This window comes from Megachile rotundata, chromosome 2 (genome assembly GCF_050947335.1).
Source record: "Megachile rotundata isolate GNS110a chromosome 2, iyMegRotu1, whole genome shotgun sequence".
NCBI classification, from domain to species: Eukaryota; Metazoa; Arthropoda; class Insecta; order Hymenoptera; family Megachilidae; genus Megachile; species Megachile rotundata.
This window is the reverse complement of record NC_134984.1, coordinates 17736645-17759032: the sequence shown is the minus strand read 5'-3', so window position 1 is coordinate 17759032 and position 22388 is coordinate 17736645. Positions and strand designations below refer to the sequence as shown.

Sequence of the window (22388 nt, the reverse complement as noted above, 5' to 3'; positions counted from 1 at the left end):
AAGTCCATTTAATCGGAACGGCGCGAAGGATGGAGGCGAGAGTGGTGAACGCAGTCGATTTTAATACAGAAATGGAGGCAATACACTCGCCGAACAATAATTACATTACACCGGCCGGGTTGTGTACGCTCGCTCATAATTCAGGAACCCATTGGCCATCTATTTAGACGTCCACGAACGACGGGGCGGCCCTTTATTTAAGTGCACCCCCAGCGTGTTCTTCCATTCGCGACCCATCGACATATATCGAGCGAACAACCAAATCGACAGACTCGTTTACAGCATCTTTAGATTACGCTTTCATACAGGTTAACGTGTGAAGGTATTTTAACGACGTATAAACACCTGCTGCTAGCTAATTGACTATTTTGTAAACGTTAATTGACTAGTCAAAGGGACCTTTGATCTACTTTAAATGGACAACTTGTAACAACAGTATTTGGAGCGCTTTTCTATTTTGACAACCTGTGGTATCTTCAAACTTAAAATTTCAACGTGTTACAGATATTGACTGATTCTAAAATAGTTGTGCATTTATAAATTTCTAAGTGCTCCAGTTTTGGAATTCTGAAATTTCTAAATTTTGTCGTACCAAAATTCGCAAGTATTCTTAGATCTTCAAGTTTCATCCTATATTCATATGTCTTCATCTTCTCAAACTCCTGCATCCCCCAATTCCTTCTGAATATCTAGATCTTCAATATTTCTACAAATTCCTAGAATTTCCTATCTTCCAAAATTTCTAGACCTCAAGTAATCTTCTTAAAGGTTTCTATAAATTCCTAGAATTTCCTATCTCCCAAAATTTTTAGACCTGAAGTAATCTTCTTGTTGCTTGCTATATATTTGTCAAGTGCTATACTTTCCCCAAGTGATCCAGATGGATACACGCTACAAAGTATCCGTTAAAAAATCGATAAAAGTGTTCGAAGTACGCTTCCAGCGTATGAACGGTTGACCCGTTGGTTAAATCGTACGGGGACATATGCGCAGGGTGCATCCTGTCCGAATCCTGCAGATGGAATTGGCGCGGAACGTTACACACTCGCAGGAGCATCGTGCCGATCCTAATCCGATTACACGGCCCATTGAAGTCAGAAGTGCGATCTTTTGAGAGGGGAGCAACGTAACGCGCTTGTTAAACGGCGTCCGTGGCGAAGGAAAATCGATATTTTCCGCGATGCGCCCGCCCGGACAGGAGGACACACGGGTTGCCAACGACCCCTGTTCCGCGTCGCTTCGGCCAGCCTGCAGATAATCTGCCAGGAAGCTCGTTACCCTCGTATCGCGGAATTACCGGTGTCCTCGAATTTCCCAGCCACCGGTTATTCGGGCTGCGTGCAGCCTCCATCTATCTACACGACACCCTCGTAGAACCATCCTTGCGATAATATCTGCCGGCGAACTTTCAATACGGTTGTTCCGCGTGCGAGATAAGTTTCCTGGCCAACAAAATTTATATGGAGTTCGGATAAAGTACGAAGCGAGAGTACAATAGTTTCGCAGATGCTCTTAGGCGACCGATTTGCCATGCCAGGGTAGCTTTTGATTGATCTATTTGACGCGTGCTGAGAGGCAGTTTAGGTAGAAACTATTTTTGTAGGAAATGCGATTAGCTTAAGTATAGGCTGGAAATCGGATGATGAAAAGATAGGTGCTGTTGGATCGTAACCGAGTTATCTCATTTGCTTTAACTATTAATTTGATTTAATTTTATGTAACGTGACCTATGTAACATGTTAGTCTAATTTTAACAAACCTAATTTAACTAGACTTCATCTATAAACCTAATTCAACCATAATTCTGTCTATAAATCTAGCCTAATTTGACCTAACTTATCGACTAACCCTTATGAATAAACCTGATCAGAGTCAGAGTAGATGAAGTAGTCAAATGACAGAACAGAGTAGAATGCATAGTCTTACATCTTACATAATTTTACAATTCAGCAGTCCCTAATTGCATGTAAACAATAGATATTTACGTAAACAGAATAGCAGTAATTGCATCATGAACATCGAATTTCCCCGGTTGTATATTTTCGAAACAATGCGTTCGAATTCACGAGGCAATTTGATGTAGATGCATGTTCGTGCAGAAGCAGGGGTTGGCTTTCAAACACGCCTCGTTACAAAAAGACTCAGACTGCGAAGGTTAACTCGAGTACACAATCGATCGGCTCCACCAACGGAGCAATGTGCTCACACCGGTGGCCTTCTCTCGCGGTTCGCTCACTTTCCATTTCTGCGAGCCTGGTGCGACAGGTGTTACCCCGATTGCGCGAAAACAAAGTGTTCACCCCATTCCAGTACCTACTACCCGTTCACTGCTCAACCCTTTTACCGTAGGAAACTCTGACAGAAGTAATGTCATATATTTCCTGCAAGAGAATATTGCGTTTAAAAGCAACACGATCATTGGGGAGGTTGTCGATATTGAATGTGAAATGTAAACCGTCATTGGTTATTCTGGTATTTCAAGGTTATACGTTTCTTCAGGGTGGTTTATTTTGTCAAATGTTAGTGAATAGAATCATTGATGGAACATCATTAATAATGTTAATAATTATTAATTTTGTATGATCAAAAGTAACTGAGGGTTGTATGTATAGTTGAGGGTTATGCTTTGCATGGAAGTAAAAAATTTTGATCCACTGTCTATCTCATTACAGATAATGTTAATAATTATTAATTTTATTTGATCAAAAGTAGCTGAGGGTTGTATGTATATTTAAGGGTTATAGTTTTCATAGAAGTAAAAAATTTGTACCCACTGTCTATCTCATTAGAGATAAAGAGACACTGTCTGTCTCATAAAATTACAGACAAGCTAAAGAAATTGTTTCAAATTACCCTTCAACAAATCAAGTTACCCTTTCATTAAATCAAATGATCACGAATCACTCTTCCAGCAAAGAAGATTAATCCAAGTACAACCAAACTTCTCAAAAAAGTTTAATATTCTTTTTAAAAACGATTAAAAATGCGCTACCTTAAAAATAACCCAAGAACGTGCATAAATAGCAGAAAGACTAGCGTCGCCATTTTCCCCAGGAAAGCCTACAGTGGCCGCCAGTGTACGCGGATGCGGATACATTTATTTGGTCTGCAGGAAGGTGATATTTTTCTAAAGGGGGAAAAGTTTCAAACGCAGACAGTAACTGCTTTTTACCGTAAAAGGGCTCCATTGTCTGTGGCGTGGTACACTCTTCTTTCACTCCGTTCGCCTCCCCACCCGTTCTCAGCGTAAGCTACGTTTTTCTTTGCTCCGTCGTTTCTCTGCATTCTCGAAGGTACGTATAAACACTTCGAGACGACCGGAAGTTAGAAGTTTGGCTTGAGGAGGGCAGGAACGGGGTAGGAGGAGATTTATTTCTCCTACGCTTCCTACGCTGATAAGCCACAGGGGAGACCTTGCAAACTCGACACGTCGCTCGTAACTTACTGATTGACGAATCGTCTGCTGATTCTGAGTTGATACTTCAAACGATGCGAATGCACGAACATTCGTGTTTGCTATTTATTTTTAACGCAATGAGGAATCTTAAATTTAGGTTCGGTTTAAAATTTTGAGGATTAACAAAACTTGCAAGGTTTAGATAAATTTTGATAAATTATATCTGTAGACCTCAAATAGTATTGAAGAGGATTAAGATTAGAAATGTTTGAAATCTAGTTAAAATTTTTTAATTGCAAAATTAAAATTCTTGCAGGAAGCTTGAAATTTTGGAGTTCGAAGATTTGGTGGCTTGAGAACCTACAAGTTTCGCGGATTTCCAAGTTTGGACATGTGAGGCATTTGGGAATTGAGAGAATTTGAGAATTTGTAACTTCAAGAATCCGCAAGTTTCAAGTACCGTTTTCAAGTTTCCGCACTTCATCCCAAAACCGATCGCAAGGGATACACGCATCCTCGAAAGTATGTTTCCGAATATAACCGACACTTCAATCTCGGTCAGAGCAGTAAATCTGCTCAAGAAGCTCGCGACGAGAACCCCCGCACGATTTCCAGACCTATCGATTCGTTTCGCGTATTATTTCGGTATGCCAAGCCTGGCTGCAATGAAGACGCTTTGCTTTTTCAAGTATCCGCCGTATTCCGCCCACGTTCGCTCATCGATCGCGTCTGCCCGCCTCGACGCGATGTTTCGATGAAATTTTCGCGACCCGTCGCGTCGCGGAATCGTCTGGGAAAATGAGACGCGCTGGACATCGAAGCGAGGAGAAGAGCGTGCTCGAGACCGGGGGTGCAAGAGCAACGAAGAATGGAGCGTGAACTGAAGAGCAATCGACGACGGGGTGGATAAGAAGGAAGTGACGCAACGTTATTGAACAGGGGTGGTTTAGGATTTTTGCTGTTTAACAGAATAACTGCAATCTTATGATTTATTCACTTTTCAGATTGATTTCAATCCTTTTATATTCAGGTTACTTTGGTATATTGAACTTTCATAGGCAGTTGAACTTTTTTAAAATTTATTTATATCTTTGCGATATTTATAGCGGAACGGTGTTTGATGTCAGAGCTCAATATTAAGGGTGTATTTTTAAATTTATAAATAATATTGAAGCATTGTATAGTTCAACTAAAATCAGTTTTAGATAAAAATTTATTCAGACATGGTTACATTGAGACACAAAACCTAATGTTTAAAATAATTAAACAAATAAATTCAGCAAAATTGTACATTAAGCAAATCAATTTTACAGAGAGTAAAAGATAGGAAACTTTGATTAAAGTTGCAACAGAGAAGAAAATGTAGAAACAATTTTAAGGGTGTATTTTTAAATTTATAAATAATATTGGAGAATTAAATAATTCAGCTAAAACCCATCTTAGATAAAACTTCCCTCAGGCATGGTTACATCGAAACACAAAAGATGTTTCAATTGAATAATTAAACAAATAAATTATTCAGCAAAATTGTACATTAAATAAGTCAGTTTTACAGAGAATAAAAGATAGGAAACTTTGATTAAAGTTGCAACAAGAAAGAAAACGTAGAAACAATTTGTTAGCGTCGTTTTTCGAAAGACAATTGTTCCGACAAAATTACATTTTATCATTTGCTTTATATTTCATAGTCATTATTCGCGCTACATTATGCGAGTGCTTCCTGTAAACGCGAGGTGATTCGTAAATTGTCGTATACAATGCTAGAGTAATTAAGAATCCGTATTTCATTCTCTTAAATCACTCACTCGTTCACAATCGCACTTCTTCCTAATTACTCTCTCTTAACTATATTCCGCCCTCGTACCTTTCTTTTCTCTGTTCTCTTTATCCTGTTCGCCTCTTCAATCTGCTCCCTCCACTCCCCTTCTTCATCGACGTTTACCTTTGTACCGCAAACAATCATTTTGTTCTCTATTGTTTGTTAATACACATTCATTTTTATACTTGATCGTTCAGATTTGTATTGTGAAAAGAAAATATCGACATACGTGTATGAACATTTTTCCTGTTTAATTTTGAAATAATTGTTTATGATTGAATTCCTTTGGGATTGAAGGTTGATTTAATATCTTCATATCACGCTATGGACGAAATACGAGCCTTTTTGGCACACTTTGAGCAACTGGTAGGGTAGTCACCCCATAGTCCACCCTGTCCCTTTAGCGAGTCGCGTTTGATTGATTGCGGCACGATTTACTGAATCGATTCTTTATTGGAAATTGATTACATTGATTTTATTTATCACCTCATCTGATATATCAGCTTTTGTTTTATTTTGATGAATCAATTTAGACAGTAGATTTTTCATTTTGATTTTGAAGGGTTGTGAAGTTAGAATTATTTATATGTTCATGTTTTATATATTTGATAGTAGTTAAAAATAATACACGATTGATGTAACGTTGCTAAATTTTATATTTGAAATTTTCAGAAATTGAAAGATTACAAATTTCTTAATTCCTAAGTTTGAAAGATTTACAACCGAAGTTATAATGCAATTTTTAAAGTACACCTTGCATCAGCAATTTTGAGTACATTTATCCTACGATATTAATATATTGACACGGCCTTCTTTCATGTCCTCTTTTCTTCGCTCCGCGATTTACATACCCTATACCATTAATCATGGTGCAATGAGCTCAACATTATTATCCCCATAATTCACAGAAAACCCGGTCGAATACACTATTACACACTTCCATCCCCGAAACTGCATCAAACGTTCCAACTGCACCTAAAGATGATTAATACCATTTCGCTGATGACGGAACGTGAAATATGATACTAAATTATAAATTGGTTAAACCCACATGAACCATTAATCCCAAAATACATTGCTGTCAGATATTTTTAAATTACCGGATAATATTATCTATTTTTCGCTTTTGCTGTCAGCAACGGTTGCTTCCAAGTGAGCATGTGAGTTATGGGTACAAATATTTGTTCACACATGTATACTTTTTTCCACGGTTTTATACTTAAAGTGTTTATGTAATGGTATTTGATTATATAACTCGTATTTTATTCGATTGACACGTTTCCATTACCGTGTAATTGAAATAGATGTGCCAATATTCAATATAAAAGACAATATTTTGGAAACTACAGCTGTCTTGTAAAAATAAGACACCGAGTATATTTTCCTGTTTTATTAAACATCAGATGGAATCAGATCGATCCAAAACCGTATCGAACAACAACTCGTATGAAGATAGACGCATGAATTTTCAATCGAAGTTTCATTCAATTGACGGTAATATTTGAAGAATGGTGTAAAAGTAGATACTGCAGATGATACAGTATGATGGCTACAAAATTTATGTGAACTCCGATCCACTTTCAAAGATAGTCACTTGTCCTTAACTTATACACTATTTCTAAAGATAAAGTTTTCGGGTTTAAGAATATTAAAGTCTGAGTCTTAAGCTGTGAATGTTTCAAAGCCTTAAAATTTTAACCCTACAAGATTCTACACTTAGAAAGTTTAAAAATTTCAGGTTTGCAAGATTCAGCTTCAAAATTTCAACCCTGCAAGGTTCTACACTTCCAGAGTTCCAAACTTAAAAAATTTGAAGGTGACAAAAATTCAACCCTGTACGATTCTGCACTTCCAGAGTTCCATACTTAAAAAATTTCAAGGTGACAGAATTTCAACCCTGTACGATTCTGCACTTCCAGAGTTTCAACCTAAAAAAATTTGAAGGTGACAGAATTTCAACCCTGTACGATTCTGTACTTCCAAAGTTCCATACTTAAAAAATTTGAAGGTGACAGAATTTCAACCCTGCAAGATTCTGCACTTCCAAAGTTCCAAAATTACAAAATTTGAAGGTGACAGAATTTCAACCCTGCAAGATTTTACACTTCCCAAGTTCCAAAATTAAAAAATTTGAAGGCTACAAAATTTCAACCCTGTACGATTCTGCACTTACAAAGTTCCAACCTCAAAAAATTTGAAGATCACAAAATTTCAACCCTGCATGATTCTGCACTTCCAAAGTTCCATACTTAAAAAATTTGAAGGTGACAGAATTTCAACCCTGCATGATTCTATATTTCCAGAGTTCCATACTTAAAAAATTTGACGATCACAAAATTTCAAAAATTCTACTCGTTCAAAATCTACTCGATCCACTGAGATCTTAGAACTCCTACAATCCAAAAGTTCCACCAAGCCCCATTCGCAAAGACGGTAATCATGACCCACTTACATCTAATATATCTTAAAAGGAAGGAGACGATGCATAAGTAATAACGTTCCATTAGTCTCCAAGACTATATTTTAATATTGAACACCCGAAATCTGGTCTGAAAGCTGACCTACATCCCGCAAATACAGTCCATAAAATTAAATTCAAACATTCCTCCCCATTCAAGATTCAGACTCGAGGGCTTCCATACATTTTCCATGAAGCGAATACAATCGTAGAACTTAATACAATCGTCGAGAGACATAAAAAATATTGAACATAACTCGAAAATAAATGTACGAAATTATTGTTCCCGCATGATTTTCAAGATGAACTCGATTTTCTCCTCCGTACAGATGCGCCTGCGTGCGGTGTCTCCGTTTCTACCCCGTCCTCTTTTTCTTGCTTTCTCCATCGTTCGATCGACTCTTTCTCTCGTATCATCGGCGACGACCGGCGTCGTCCTTGTTCGAGCTATGCGAAACCCTTTTGAACGGTGGCGCCCGCCTGGCTGCCTGCCTTCCAGGCGCCGGCAGACCTGCTCCAATACGCTTGCAGGGACACAGAGTCGGAGGACAGACGAACAACGAGTTCATCATTCATTTTCTAGCTCCGTGTGACCTCTCCTTTTGCACGGTCTTCACATTTTTCCCACATTTTTTTCTTTATTAAGGTGTCGGCTTTCCCTTGGGAGGGCTGCTTAATCGGATGTACTCGAGCCTTTGATGGGCTAAGATCAATCGAATGAACCCTGCCACTTTCTGGAGGTCTATCGATTCGTTTGATTTCTCTGATTAATACCGCGATTTTTTGGGGTAATTAGCCATCTGTCTGGTTCAGAAATATATGGCTGTTCATTTATCATATAATTGATTGCGAGTTTTTGAGTTTAGCTTGTCACGTTAGGGGGTCGCATTTTTATTTCAGTTCTAAAATAAATAGTATGATTTCATACATATTTATTTTTTTCTCAATAAGACTTTTTAGAACACTGTGTTTTTATAAAAGGGTAACATGAAAGCTAACATTACTGTCATTATAGATTTTCATTTACATCCCCTATTTTCGTTCCATAATTATAGTTAAAAGTCAGGAAATATAAATTATTTCACGTTGAAAAGCTTGTTCTGTATGTTGTATACAGTAAAGTTTTATAACTTTATCAAATAATTAAATCTTATTTCTAGTTTCTTCGTTGTTTATCCGGAGAATCTTCTTACAGCTGCATGCGTTGTGTGTCAATCTTGGACAGCGACATCAGCAGAGGACAAGAAATGACAAAAGCAAGAGCATTGCATTATACTCTGTGCACTTCGTTGAATCTTCTGCGGAGATGGCTGCATAAACAAAATTGTATACATTCTTAAAATAGATACCTCAAGTTTGCAAAATTATACTTATGCATAAAATTACAAATATTATGTTTATACATAAAATTACAAATTATTATGTACGTGCATGAACTTACAAATATTATGTTTATACATAAAATTACAAATTATTTTGTACATTCATGAACTTACAAATTATTATGTACATGCATGAACTTACAAATTATTATGTACATGCATGAACTTACAAATTATTATGTACATGCTAGAATTTACAAATTATGCATACATGCATAAACTTACAAAATATGCATACATGTAAAATTATTATACACGTAAAATCTCAAATAATTACACACACATACAATTTTTATTATACACAAACATTTTACTAAACAATTTACTGTTTCTCATTTCCTACTCGCAGTCCACGTTGCTATATTTTTAAGTGCTTGTAACTTCATCGTTGCTACAAAACAGACTGTCCGATAATTATATCCTTAAATAAAGAAAAACAGAGGAGGAACGGTAGACTGTCGTGATAATGGAAGAATTTTTTAATCTCACAAATTGCTTTGTCCGATATAAAACACTTTATTGTCGCGAATATTTTCTGTCGTGTCTTAATTAAACCTTCAACGTCCGAACGATCATTCCATTGTATTCCTCCATCTTCGTTTACCCGCGTTTCCTTTCCGAAGTCATTTTTAATCGTCGGAAATAAACATTCGTTTAGCTGTGATCCAAAGTGTCATGGGGAATTAAACGCATTCAGTTTACATTTATTTAAATTAATAGCATTACTTTTTCTTCCGTAAAACTAATTCTATTTGCAGGAACAGCTGAGCAATCTTCTCTGCATCAATATTTTTTAGACTTCACTTTGCATATTTTGTAAATTTTCTAGTGAAAAGATTTGTTAATTTACAGAGTTAGAAGATTGGAAATTTCTGAATGCACTAATCTGAAAATTTGAAGATTCGATAGTTTACGAATTTGAAAACTCGATCTGAAAATGTCTAACTTTGAAAATTTGAGATTTTGAAAACTGGTTCAAAAACCAGTAAAATTCGACAGTCCACCAAATTAAAGAATTAGAAAATTGTTTCGCTATTTGGAAACCATATTGCAATTGAGTTCCAAAAGAATTGTAGGTCAAGAGTCTGAATACTTTCCCATTACTGTCCACATGTCTGAACCTCGCACCGTAACAAGGTTGTGCACGAATTTTTTGTTGCTTCGTTTGGCGAATTAACTCGTATCAGCTTGAATGCTCGACGCGTCCGTGTATCGAGCTTTAATTAAATCGTTCCACAAACGGCCGGGCTCACTTGACTCAAGACCGTTTCGAATGTTTCGTGGAATTCCAGTCAAGAGTTTCGCGGTAGCCTCGAAAAGGCTTCTCGGCTGCACGAGACGTATTCCCGCCAACTGTTCGTTCAAGATTGATCTTGGAAATGATTTATCTCGTTCCCGTCGCCATCTGTTTTCCTCCAGCTGCTTTTTACTCCTCGTTGTTTCCGTTCGTTCTCGGTGCGAATATTGGAGAAGTTTCATCCGGCATTTCGTGTTCGTGTTAGGAAGCAAATTTTTCGTTTTCGCGCGTTCTCTGTGACCTCTTTCTCGAGATACTGGCTGATCGTGTTAACAAGGATACACGAAACTGAACATAAACATGGCATAGCAACTTTCTAGTTTTGGAGAATTAAACTTGCACTCCACATTCTCGTATTAGTTCATTGTACATCTCTACGTTTATTAAATTATAAAATGACTAAATCGAGTTTCTCAAATTAATTAAATGTCTGCAGGCACAAGTTTTGAAACACCCAAGTGTCAGAGATACGAAATATGAAATTTGAAATAAACCTTTCAGTGTCCATGAATGGCCGCCATTTGAGGAACGGTTTATCCGTCGATCACTGAAACAGCGCATCGTTTGCCCTGCCATAAATTGACTTACCCCCTCGCAAGCTTCGTTCTTCATTTCTGTTTATATCCGCTAGCTGTTCTCGTCGTTTCTTCCTCTCCCTTTCGTCTTATCCATCGAGAAGATTTAAGTGTTTAATAACGGCCGCCCTCGTCGAGAGACGAAACAAGCATCACGAGCATCATTCAGCTTTCCGCCTTCGAGCTCTTCCATTTCCTTTTTCTCTCCATTTCTTCGTTTTCTACCACTTGGCCGGCATCTTCGTAAATCGTCGAATTTGCAGACAAGAACGATTATTAATCGTGGTCATACGATGGGGAAACGAGGAAAGAAGAAAAGAGATCCGGAATATTCTTCTTGCCCTGTGTCCCCGTCGGGGACACGAATCTCGATGTTTTCTCGCACCGTTTCCTCTATCTCTCGGAAACTCGCTGATACCTCGATGAAGAACGTCCGACACTTTGGCAAACCGAGATCCACTTTCAGTGTTTGCCTCGAAGAGCGAGAAAAGCCGTGGGTCGTTCCTTTTCAAGCGTGTCAAGGGACAAGCTGGAAAGTTCGCGGACTCGAGTGTCCGATGAATACCCGAAGGGAAAGATTAACATCCCAACCTTTCACGCGGTTTCTTTCACGAACGTCTCGTCAGTGAAGCTTAATTAACGATCATCCCTCTCTTCGTGTCTGTTTACTAGGCTGAATCTGTTTGACGTTCGTGATTGACGAGCCCCATCGCTCCGCGCAACGAAAACAAATTCATCCTAGACGCGAGAAAATTCTTGCGCCCAATTCATTCGAGCTGTAAACAGGCCAATGACAAACGACAGTGGGTTTCTTTCTCCAGGCAACGGGTCAACGGTGTAGCACAACCTTTCCCCAACCGACGAAAGACGAAGAGTGCCACGAGGTAAAACCACCAAGGGGTCGCTCGGTTTATTTGAACAGCGGTCTTTTGGCGGCCGGGGGTGGCGGCCTGTGTTTTTCTAAATAAAAGAGCTCGGAGACCACTGACGTTTCCAAACCTCGTTTTTAACGCGTACGATACTTGGGATCTAATCTTCGTTAGGGAAATATGGGGTGGAAAGAGTTACAGCTTCGAAATTTGGAAGTTGTAAAATTTAGGATGTGGAGTGGGGTGTAATAGATGTTGGAGATTTGGGAATTTGCGAATCTAGAAATTTGAGTATTTGGAAATTTAAGTTATGGGTTGTAAGTTGGGGAGCTATATACTTGGGAAATTGAGGATTTGGAGATTTGAGGATTTTGGGGATTAGGAATTTGGGGATCCAGAAATTTGGAAAATTGGGAAATTCGGAACGTAGGAATTTATTAATCTGAGAGTCTGGAAATGTAAGAAGTTGAGGAGTCATATGCTTAGAAACTTGGGGATGAATCTTAGGAATTTGGGAATCCAGAAATTTGATAAACTAGGAATTAAGAAATTTGGTCATACACTTAGAAAACTAAAGACTTAGAAACTTAGAAATTTGAATTGAAGGTTTGGAAATTTGATAATATAAAAATTCAGAAATTTAGTAATTTAGAAAATTTGAAATTTAAATATGCAAACTCTCCCGTCTGTTAATCCTTGTTCGAAAGATTACGCGAAAAGCGTAAAAAACAGCATCGTCGTATATTTGCCAAGCCTGGCACGAGATCGGTTCTATTTTTTAGTCTAGGAAAATCTCTGGTGCAAGCGTTGGATTTTCGCACGTAGAATAGCGCTGCTTCGTCAGGTGCAACGGTTGCATGTACATACACGTGACATTATCGCGGGTTTCATTAAGCCGGAACTATCCGTGACAGCTATATTTGCACGGTTTCCGAACGCACATCTGCGCCATTAACCCTTTCGTCTGTGAATTATGTGTGTGCTCACCCTCGAAGACCGAGTATTAACACTTAACTTGCAGGAAATCTGATACATATTGGCCGTCCGATATCGATCGTTAATTGGGAACTAATCAGTTAACCTTACCTTTAATTAGGTAACCGTAGTCGATCTTAATCATTATTGATTTATTTGCAACCGAGACCAAATAACAGTTTCGTGCGCTATAATTAAGGGAACGTGTGGTTGCTTTTCTGTATTATCTTCTGAGATGACACTGTATTTTTGCGAGCGGTGAATAACGATAATTGTAAAGAACGTTAATTGTAAACATTGTAAGCAAGTAGGTCACGCGTGAATATTTGTTAGCAGTAGAATACGTTAACGTTGTGTTACAATTTACTTTAGCATTTGTCCAACGTTTTACCACTGCTATCTAACCCTGGGAAGCCAGGCGTTTTTTATACAAGTTGTTAATTTTCGCGCAGCTAAATCCTACTTTCACGTCGACCGCTGTATCTACTTAAAAAAGTTAAGTAAAGTTACGGACGCCACCGCCATTTCCAGGGTTAAATCCTCCGCTACGATGCCTGCGTTTAAGGATTTTAGAAGAAACTTATATTTCTGTCAATTTTTCAAATAAAGTTTCCAGGGGATCGAGAAGCCGTAGCTGCTGCGAGTCGTAAAGTAGCACTAAAATAATTATTAAAAAAAGACGGGGTCACCGAAGGACGGTAAAGTCGATGACGAAAGTAACTTCTCAGTAATAAAATGTCAAACACGGTTGAGCTTTCCGGAGTATTATTACCGCAGTCGGTACAGTCATAATTACGATGAGTAAGCTAGGAGTTAATGTAGTTGCATAGGAGACTCCTAGAATATAAAGTTGATGAAACTTTATCGGTGTCTTATACTATCAGAATTTTACTTTATATCCTTTTTAACCGGGATCATTTTTCCGTGTCAATTTGAACGGAGAGGAAGTTTAAGACTGACTTGGAAGTTCGGAAATTCTTGTCAAACTCAGCTTGAAAAATTGCGAGCGTCTCAATCTTTTTGTACATTTGTCAGAATCGTACATACAAAATTTGTATCGTCTCTAGGATAATTATATCAAATATGATTTAATTTAATACAACGTTAATGCTTGCTGGACAAAAATTAATTTCTATATACGAAGGTGTAAACCCTCTTGCGAACTTGAGAACTGCTGATGTAGATTTAATTATAAAAAATTTTTGTAAACACTAACACAAAAATAGACTAAGCCATTTTACAGCTGTGACCACACTAGTGATCAGAACGCACAGGCTCTCGTGACGTTGAAATCGGTGATAGATGAAGTGACAAAAAGGTACATAATAAACTATGGCGACTCTCAAGAATAGTCGCCTGCTGAAAGCGAACCGCTCCAATGTCGAGTACCGTGAAGTGCCTTCGTGAGACTCTTTAAGGGGGAAAACGACGGTGTCGTACGTGCGTGATAAAGTAGTGAAAACCGACGCGTTCGCGCCAAGGAGATCGTTTAAATTATTAATTCTTTGGTTACGACGCGATAAGAAGGTTAATTGTCATTGAAGAGAGGTTTTCCTCGGATCTCGGCCGATTCCGTTGGAAATGTAAATCCCTTATCTCGCGTTCTTCTGTTTGCTTGATAATGCGCGACACGAATTTGATTAAACGTGTTTTCCACGAGCCTCGACTGCGCCTCTCGGTAACACCTAGTCGCTTGTTTTGGTCGTCGGAAAGAGTTCGCTGCATTGTAAAATTAACAGCGTTACAGCATCGAGTAACGCGATTTCGTGATAACGACGCTACGAATAGAATTAACGTTGATTGAATAACAGGCCACCCGAGTTGGCGAAATTCTGGCATTATGCAATGGAGTAGCTGGAAATATTTGGTTATCGAAGTAGTTTTTTAAAGCAATTATATCTGTAGCGGATACTTGCGGAACAATGTTAAAGGTGGTCCCAAAATTGTACAACGGTTCGAGACTGATTTCTCTTGAGAATAGAAATTGGTTTATGCGATGCTTTGTTTTCGAGAAAATCGAGTTTGACGACTTTACAGTATACGCGTCTCTAAGAAAAATATTATGGAACACTTTTAACAACGTAATAATTATTTTCATGTAATTTTTATGTCCATTAATGTTATAATGACCAAAATTATAGTCCTACATATTATTCTCCAACATAAAAATTCTTTGATCAAAAATTTTGAGTGAAGCGCTGTACCTTTCGTAAACATCAGAATTGACCTAACTCCACTGCACGGGGCCTAAGTAAATAAAGCAGATTAAAAGTTTCCTTGTAATTAATCTTCCTAGTACCTTGGAACTCTCTTATGTAATTATATTTAAGTATGTATATCACAGGCTTTTTTGTATATTTTATTGACAAAAAATATATGTAGTTCATAAGAAAAAGGGAAAGAATACTACCGATCTTATATAAAAATAATTATATGAAAAATAAATAAATCAATATACTGACTCAAGTTACTCTTCATAAAAATATTAAAAAGAATCATAAAATCGGCATAAGGATTTGTTCAGTAACAAATCCATTCTGTTTACGAATGGTAAAATGTCGACCAAGATAATCGGTGCAAAATTAAATATTGCCGCCATATATCACGTCCCGAAATGCAACAGACATCTCCTAATGTCTCGAAAAAATGGTCGGAAACATCCGGCGTTGAATATTCAACGTGGAAAAAGGAATAACTGCTGGCAAGGCCGTCGCATTCTCGTGGAGGTGTATAAAAATGCAAGGATGCGCGTAAAACAGAGGAAAAGGGAAGAAACGAAGGAAAAAAAGAAGAAACGTAACGGACGAGAGGAAGAATCGGTTGATTTCGCGGTTCTCCGCGAGATCGTGGCTTTCCCACTCGCTACCTCGTTCGTACCTGCGTGTCGAGTAGCGTACCGGTGGTAGCCGAAGACGGCCGAACGTGACCGAAGGCCGAGCCGAGCGCGTACGAGCTGCTCCCCGCCACAGTCTGAAATCGGCTAGCGTGACGATACGACGTGCGGGGATAGTCGTTCATAGACCCGATGTCTTGTAACGTTTAGTTTGATCGGTATACATCGAACGATCGCTCCGTGTGTCCAGTGGTCAGTGTGACTGGGATTTTGTGGCAAAGTAAAAACCGGACGATTTAACAGTAAAGACCTTCGTCCAGTGCGAGAAGAGGAATTCACTGTCAACGATGGCAGCGCGCGAGCATCGTCGGGCCTCTGCCACGCTCGCTGTTCTCGCATTATTGCCGTTAATGGGTGAGTGTTCGACGATCTATTACAAAACCCGTGTGCGAAACGCGAGCTACCGAACGGACACGTGCACGTTCCCACAAAGTTTTTGCGCTTTCCCCGAGACCAAAGTTACCGCGGTATTCTGGCTGGCACGCGATCGCTCAGCAGGTGGTTAACCAACGCGCAGCACCGTGGAATTCGAGCGAAATGCACGAACGCTGGAATTTCATTTCGATCGGCCACGGACTTTTCTCCGTTACTGAACTTGACCGGTTATTCTTTGCCGCGTTGGCGGAGCGCGGCAACCTCGTACGAATTCAAACGTTCGTTCGGCGTCGCGGTCACCGGAACCCGACCGAGGTCCGTGTGACGCCTTTGTGCGACTCCAATAGGCGTGCTTTTTGTCGTTGCGTGACTGCTACGCGAGTGAATAACGTTTTCGACTTGCACCTGTGTTCAAAGTGGTCACAGATGCGCGTGGTTCATTAACCACATAGGTGCCACTGATGTCAAAATGCGACGCGCGATATCGTAAATGAAAGAGATAGTATCGGAACGTAATCTATCGATCATGAGTCACTCTTCGATGTGTGTGAGTCCGTACGGCAAAGAAGAAAAGTCAGATTCAATGACGCGCTAGTAACCACAGCACCTTTCAACGAATCTTTTTTCAAAATATAGGAATGTACATTTCCTGCGCCTCATTTCTAGCAGTAGATAATATCTTTTTTAGTACTGCTTCAGTGCATCATGTCATTTTCGATAGATCTTAATGGAAAGTAGATATTAATTAGGCTTCCTGGACTGATTGATTCCTATCTGCAATTTTTCTAATCGATGGTCTTAAGGAGCATTTGTAGGATGGGAAACTATTCAGGAACAAAAGAAACGTATTTGCTACTTCTGCTCTGCTCTAAGTTTAAATTTAGAATTGCAATTGCTAATGTATACCGAAATATTGATAATATCGCAATGCTATTGATAATCGATGTATCATCGAGGTCCCGAGTATTGATCGATATGTGAAGAATGTACGCGGAATTTTATCGTACTATTTTTGCTTTAAATCTGATTAGATTATGTTTGGAGTTTGAACAAGAATATTTAACCCTAACCTAACTTAACCAGTATAACCTATTTTAGTAACCACGCCTAACTTGACCTGACCTTACTAACCTAACCTAATTTAAACTTTAACCTAGCCCTAGGAGTTTAATCAAATAATTCAGTTTGGATACAGTATAGATTTACAGATAATTTATAGATAGAATACAGATAAAATGGCTGCATCCCTACTGGAGTATTATGGACTGTATGGAGTATTCATAGTTCTCTGCAATTACGCATAAGCTCCTATATCCACAATTAACGATTTCAATATAGTTAATGATTTCAATCCCCAAACATAAATTTCAAAAATAAAATATTTCACAAACTGAAATAGGGAATAAATTTTTTATTGCATGATATTTTTATTGGGAAAAATTTGGTACCGCAAGTTATTTTTAGAGTTTTAAATTGTTGATAGCTTTAGTTGAGTGAATAATTTTACCAAGACAAAGTAGGAATTCATTCCTCATTTATCTTTGGCTCGTTAAATTGTGGGCAATTCCGGTACCTGAGATCTTGGACCGGCCCTGAGGAAGGTAGACCGTTGGTTAAATGCGGGCCTAAGCAAAGTCTCCGACACCTGAACAAACGATCGTGTTGCACCTGTACGTGAGGCGCCTAAGTAGGTGCACCTTGCACGGGACTCGGCTTTCCGCTAACAATAACCTGACCTCCAAGGGACCGCTGGGAGGCCCCCTGGTCGCTCCCAAGGGAATCAGGGAAACGTAACCTGAAAGTCAGGCTCTGTTGCGTCGCCTTTGTGTTCTTCGAGCGTATTCCATGAAATTGCAGCGACGGCCTCGGTGCACAATCAAATATACCTGTCCGTATGGTCGGTGCAAATTGCCGTCGGTAGAAAGACTGGACGTACAACTTCGTACTCCCTTTCGTTTTCGATCGTCCATTTATGATCCTCGGCTACGTCAACTCCTTCGTACTCTTCGACGTTGCCTGTCTTCGTGCTTCTTCGCTTCAGGGACGAATTGATTATACACGAAATATGATACGGGGCCACTTTTCAAATTCTTTGGCAACTTCCTTAAAGGGGATAATCTGAAATTTTTTAATTTTGGTACTTTCAAATGTTCAGGTTTGAAATTCTCAAATTTCGACTTTCAATTTGCTACACTTAGATTTCTAGGTCTATTCCCAAATTTCTAAATTTCTAAATTTTAAATTTTAAATTTCTAAATTTTCAGTATTCATTTTAGAGTTTGCCAAATCTTCAAATTTTCAATTTGTAGATTTTTTAATTATTCAAACTTCAATATTTCCTAATTACTCAAACAGCAAAATTCTTAAGTCCCCAAACTTCCATAGACTCAAATTTCCAGTTGTTTCAAACTTCTCCAATTTTCAAGTCTCTTCATTAAGAAAATGAAGCGTTGGTATTATGTCGAGAGTACTATACTTAAGGCTGATTTGCAAAGGTTTAATGGTGGGGCAGGTATAGCTTTTGGCGGGAAAACGTGCGTCAACTTTTGTTTGAAACGCGTGCGGTCCGAATTTCTTTATTTGCATAATAAGAGAAATACTAAGATATTTTTATAGCGGTGGAAGTGGCGCCCCGGGCAATCGCCCTCTCCGCCCGTATATTCCGCCGGCGCTGGGTCGTTTCAGTCCGGTTTCGTGGAGTCTCGACGGGACCCGTCCTTTTTCCTCTTTTTGTCTCGTTGTCCCTATGAGCGTGCCTCTGCTCGCTCACCGGTTGTAATTTATAAATGGCCATCGCGAGAGAGACGGGACACGCGGTACCGTTTCAGTAGACCCCGTTTCACTTTCGGAGCACTCCGCCACGGTTATGGCGCGTACATACTCCTAACCTCCGAGAAAGGCGTTAGCCTTTTTTTTCTCCTGAAATTTATTTGTCATTGTTCGGCTCTGGCTATGACTTACGCGTATACCCGGAATATCGGTACTCTTTTTTCGGAGTCTGTGGCACAAAGCCGATCTCTCGGAGAAAGTGTCGCAACAATGGAAAACTGAGACCCTGAATAGTGAGATCTCGGGACGAGACAAATTTTAGATGCAGCTGAGATAACCTATTGACGGATGAATTTGATTAAATTTACCTAAAAATGTTATTCGACTTGAATGGTTAGGTTATGAACAAGACTTGAAGTCTGAGAGTTATGAGGATTCTGAATAAAGTGACGGGCATGAGTTATGAAAATTTTTAATTTTGAGATTCTTAAAAATATCTGTACTTGCTGTAGGATATTTTATTAAATGGTTGTGACGTATGAACTACTTCCACGTACTGCTTATGACGTAGACGTAGACATGCTCTAGCGGAGAAAAATGTCACTCTGGTTTCACTTTTTACCAACCGTAACAATTATGAAGCTAAATTATATTTAAGAGTATTAAACCGAATTAAAAATATTGGAACATATTTTCCTCATACACATATGTGGTCAGACCCCTATCTTTCTTATTAAAGTGTTATGACACCCACAGGATTTTACAGAAATAATTTAATAAGAAAATAGTGCTCATTATTCATTGATTTATATTTTTATATAAAACTAGCTTACATTTATCAGGGAAAAAATTGCTAATACCAACATCATCTAAAGAGAAACCCACTTGTAATTATCGATTACAAATATTGTTGATATCGTATCATCTCGGATTGATTAAACGTTTCCTTTATTATGAGGCTACCTAATACCCAGGCTTGTGTTTCGCAGTTTCAATCATGATCGAAACCCCGTTTCAAGAGAATTCATAAATTCGTGAATTGTGTCCGTCGCAATCAAGCTTGAATTAACGAAACCCATACAGATGCCCGTCAATATTTCTCAAGAGAATAAAAAGCCCCGTGGCTGACCTTTTTTCCTCGTTTCAGTGTTGTAAATTGCGACGCAGAAACGCGTGCCCCGGGTTCCTCCTGGCATTTTTATTTTTCTCCGACGGAGCCTCGTCACACAGTGCATGAACCCACACGCGAAGGGTCATCGATCCACCTTTTTTTTCTTTTCGTTGCATTGTTACGCGATGACCCGTTCCTATGGACCCGTGGATTCCGGAGCCATTAAAGTTCCATTCTCTGGCTTACCATTATCGTGTCGCATAAATATAACGAAGCAACCGTTGCACCTTTTTAGACCCTTTTTCCGAGCTTCAACTCACGATTGCAGCTACCTTGTAAAATGCTACTTGCGTGCTCCGATAAAACACGAGAGGATGTTCACGTAACTGGGATTTTTGACTGGCGTGGATAGATATCTTAGTTTTGCCGATGGCGACAGCGCTTCATTTGTGGTGCGAGCAAGTGGAAGTTTGGGATGGTGGAGAGGTGGACATTTGGAACTTGGGAAGGTGGATATTTGGAGAATTAGTATTTGGGGATTTAGGAATTTGGAGATTTAGGAAGTTAGAGAATTTAGAAATTTGGGGGTTTAGGCATTTGGGGATTTAGGAATTTGGAAATTTAGGAAGTTAGAGAATTTAGAAATTTGGGGGTTTAGGCATTTGGGGATTTAGGAATTTGGAGACTTAGGAAGTTAGGGAATTTAGAAATTTGGGGGTTTAGGCATTTGGAAGTGTGGAAATTTGGGGTTTAGGAATTTGGTGGTGTGGGAATTTGGGGATTTAAGAATTTGGAAACTTAGATAGTTGGGGATGTAGAAATTTGAGAATTTAGGGGTTTAGTAATTTGAGACGGTCAAAATTTGGGGTTCTACCAATATAGACATTTAAGAATTGAGGCATATAAACATTTTGGGACTTAGATATTTGGGGCTTTAGAGACCCGAAGATTTAGAAGCTTGGTGATGTAGTAACTTGATGATATATGAATTTGGAGTTTCAGAGATCTGAAGATTTAGGAATTGGAACATGTAGTTTGAAGACTTAGGAGTCAGGTTGTGGAGATTTGGGAATTACGACTTTAACTTTCCTATTCAAAGATTTGGAGATTTATGAATTAGAGAAATTAAGGGAATGATCTCCCCTAAGAACCTCCTAATTACCCCATTGTTCCCCGTGTAACTAGCGGAACCAAAACAGGGCCTCCTGAAATTTTTCACAGCGATTACGTCACGCCAGGAGCACGAAAGGAAAAACTAGCGATCAAATAAAGTGGTAACAATAAAAGTGAAGGGGCGAACGGTACCACAGAGGCGCGGATAGTCGCGAGAAACCCTTGATTATGGTTATTACGTGGACCACGGATAAAATACTCGTCGGAAACCGAGGAACTGCAGTGGCGCCGTTTAACGAGTCGTAACGGACTCTCTTTTTTTTTTGACTAATATGTTCAACGTCGTCGTAAAAAAGAAGCTGTTTTTTCCGGTGGAAAGACAGAAACGGACGAAGAGAAACGCGCAAGGTTGGAGTAGCGAACGAACAAGGAGAAAAATACTTGGTACGCTCGCTTTGCGTTTCCATGCTCGATAATTAGCGATTTTTTCGGTAGGAAATGAAAAACAAACATAAAGCACACGGGGCTTGTTTCAACGGTGTTCTCTGCTGAAATAACCCGGAAATTGGAGGAGTATCACCACCCACTTGATGAAATAGAAACTGCCGTTTGTGGCTTGTTTTACCGTCTAGAACAGAGATTCGCAAAGGCTATTTTTTTTAAATTTTTAAAAAACATACAGCGATATTTTTTGTTCCTGTGGCTTGTAACATGTGTTTGATTCGATAAATATCGTTGGTGATGGGGTTTTGGGATTTCGGAGTTTTTGGGATTTTTGGATGTCGGGACTTTAGCTGTGGGGACTTTAGGAGGGGAGGACTTTAGGAGGGGAGGACTTTAGGAGGTGAAGACATTAGGAGGTGAGGACTTTAGGACGGTGAGGTCTTTTGGAGGTGAGGACTTTAGGAGATGAGGACTTTAGAAGGTGAGGAGTTTAGAAGGTGAGGACTTTAGGAGATGAGGACTTTAGGATAGCAAGACCTTAGGATGTCAGGACTTTAAGGAGATGGGGACTTTTAAGAGACGAGGACTTTAAGAGACGAGGACTTTAAGAGACGAGGACTTTAAGAGGCGAGGACTTTAAGATGTCAACACTTTGGGATGTCAAGATTTTAGGTTAATAAGACTTTATCACGTTAAAACTTCAGAATACCAGAATCTTAGAAGACTAGCACCTCAGGACACGTTGAAATTTTAGAATCTTAAGATATGCAAATTTTATATTTCTCATCGCTCCACAATTACAATTTCTAACAATATCTCCATCTTACGCACCAAATACCTGATTTAATTCCCTCAGTACTCTTCATATTTTCACCAAGTCTGTTTGCTTTGAATAACCATTGTGCACCTCA

The 22388-nt window shown here is 39.0% G+C and overlaps 1 protein-coding gene across 1 annotated transcript in view; it reads left to right on the top strand.

Moving 5' to 3' along the window:
- The first annotated feature begins 15723 nt into the window (after window positions 1-15723).
- Window positions 15724-22388, top strand: part of Fas2 (neural cell adhesion molecule fasciclin 2) — a 152413-nt gene continuing 145748 nt past the window's right edge. The window contains exon 1 of the mRNA XM_076528902.1: window positions 15724-16019. Coding sequence (XP_076385017.1) covers window positions 15953-16019 — 67 coding nt within the window. The 5' untranslated portion in view covers window positions 15724-15952. The remainder of the gene's footprint in view (window positions 16020-22388) is intronic.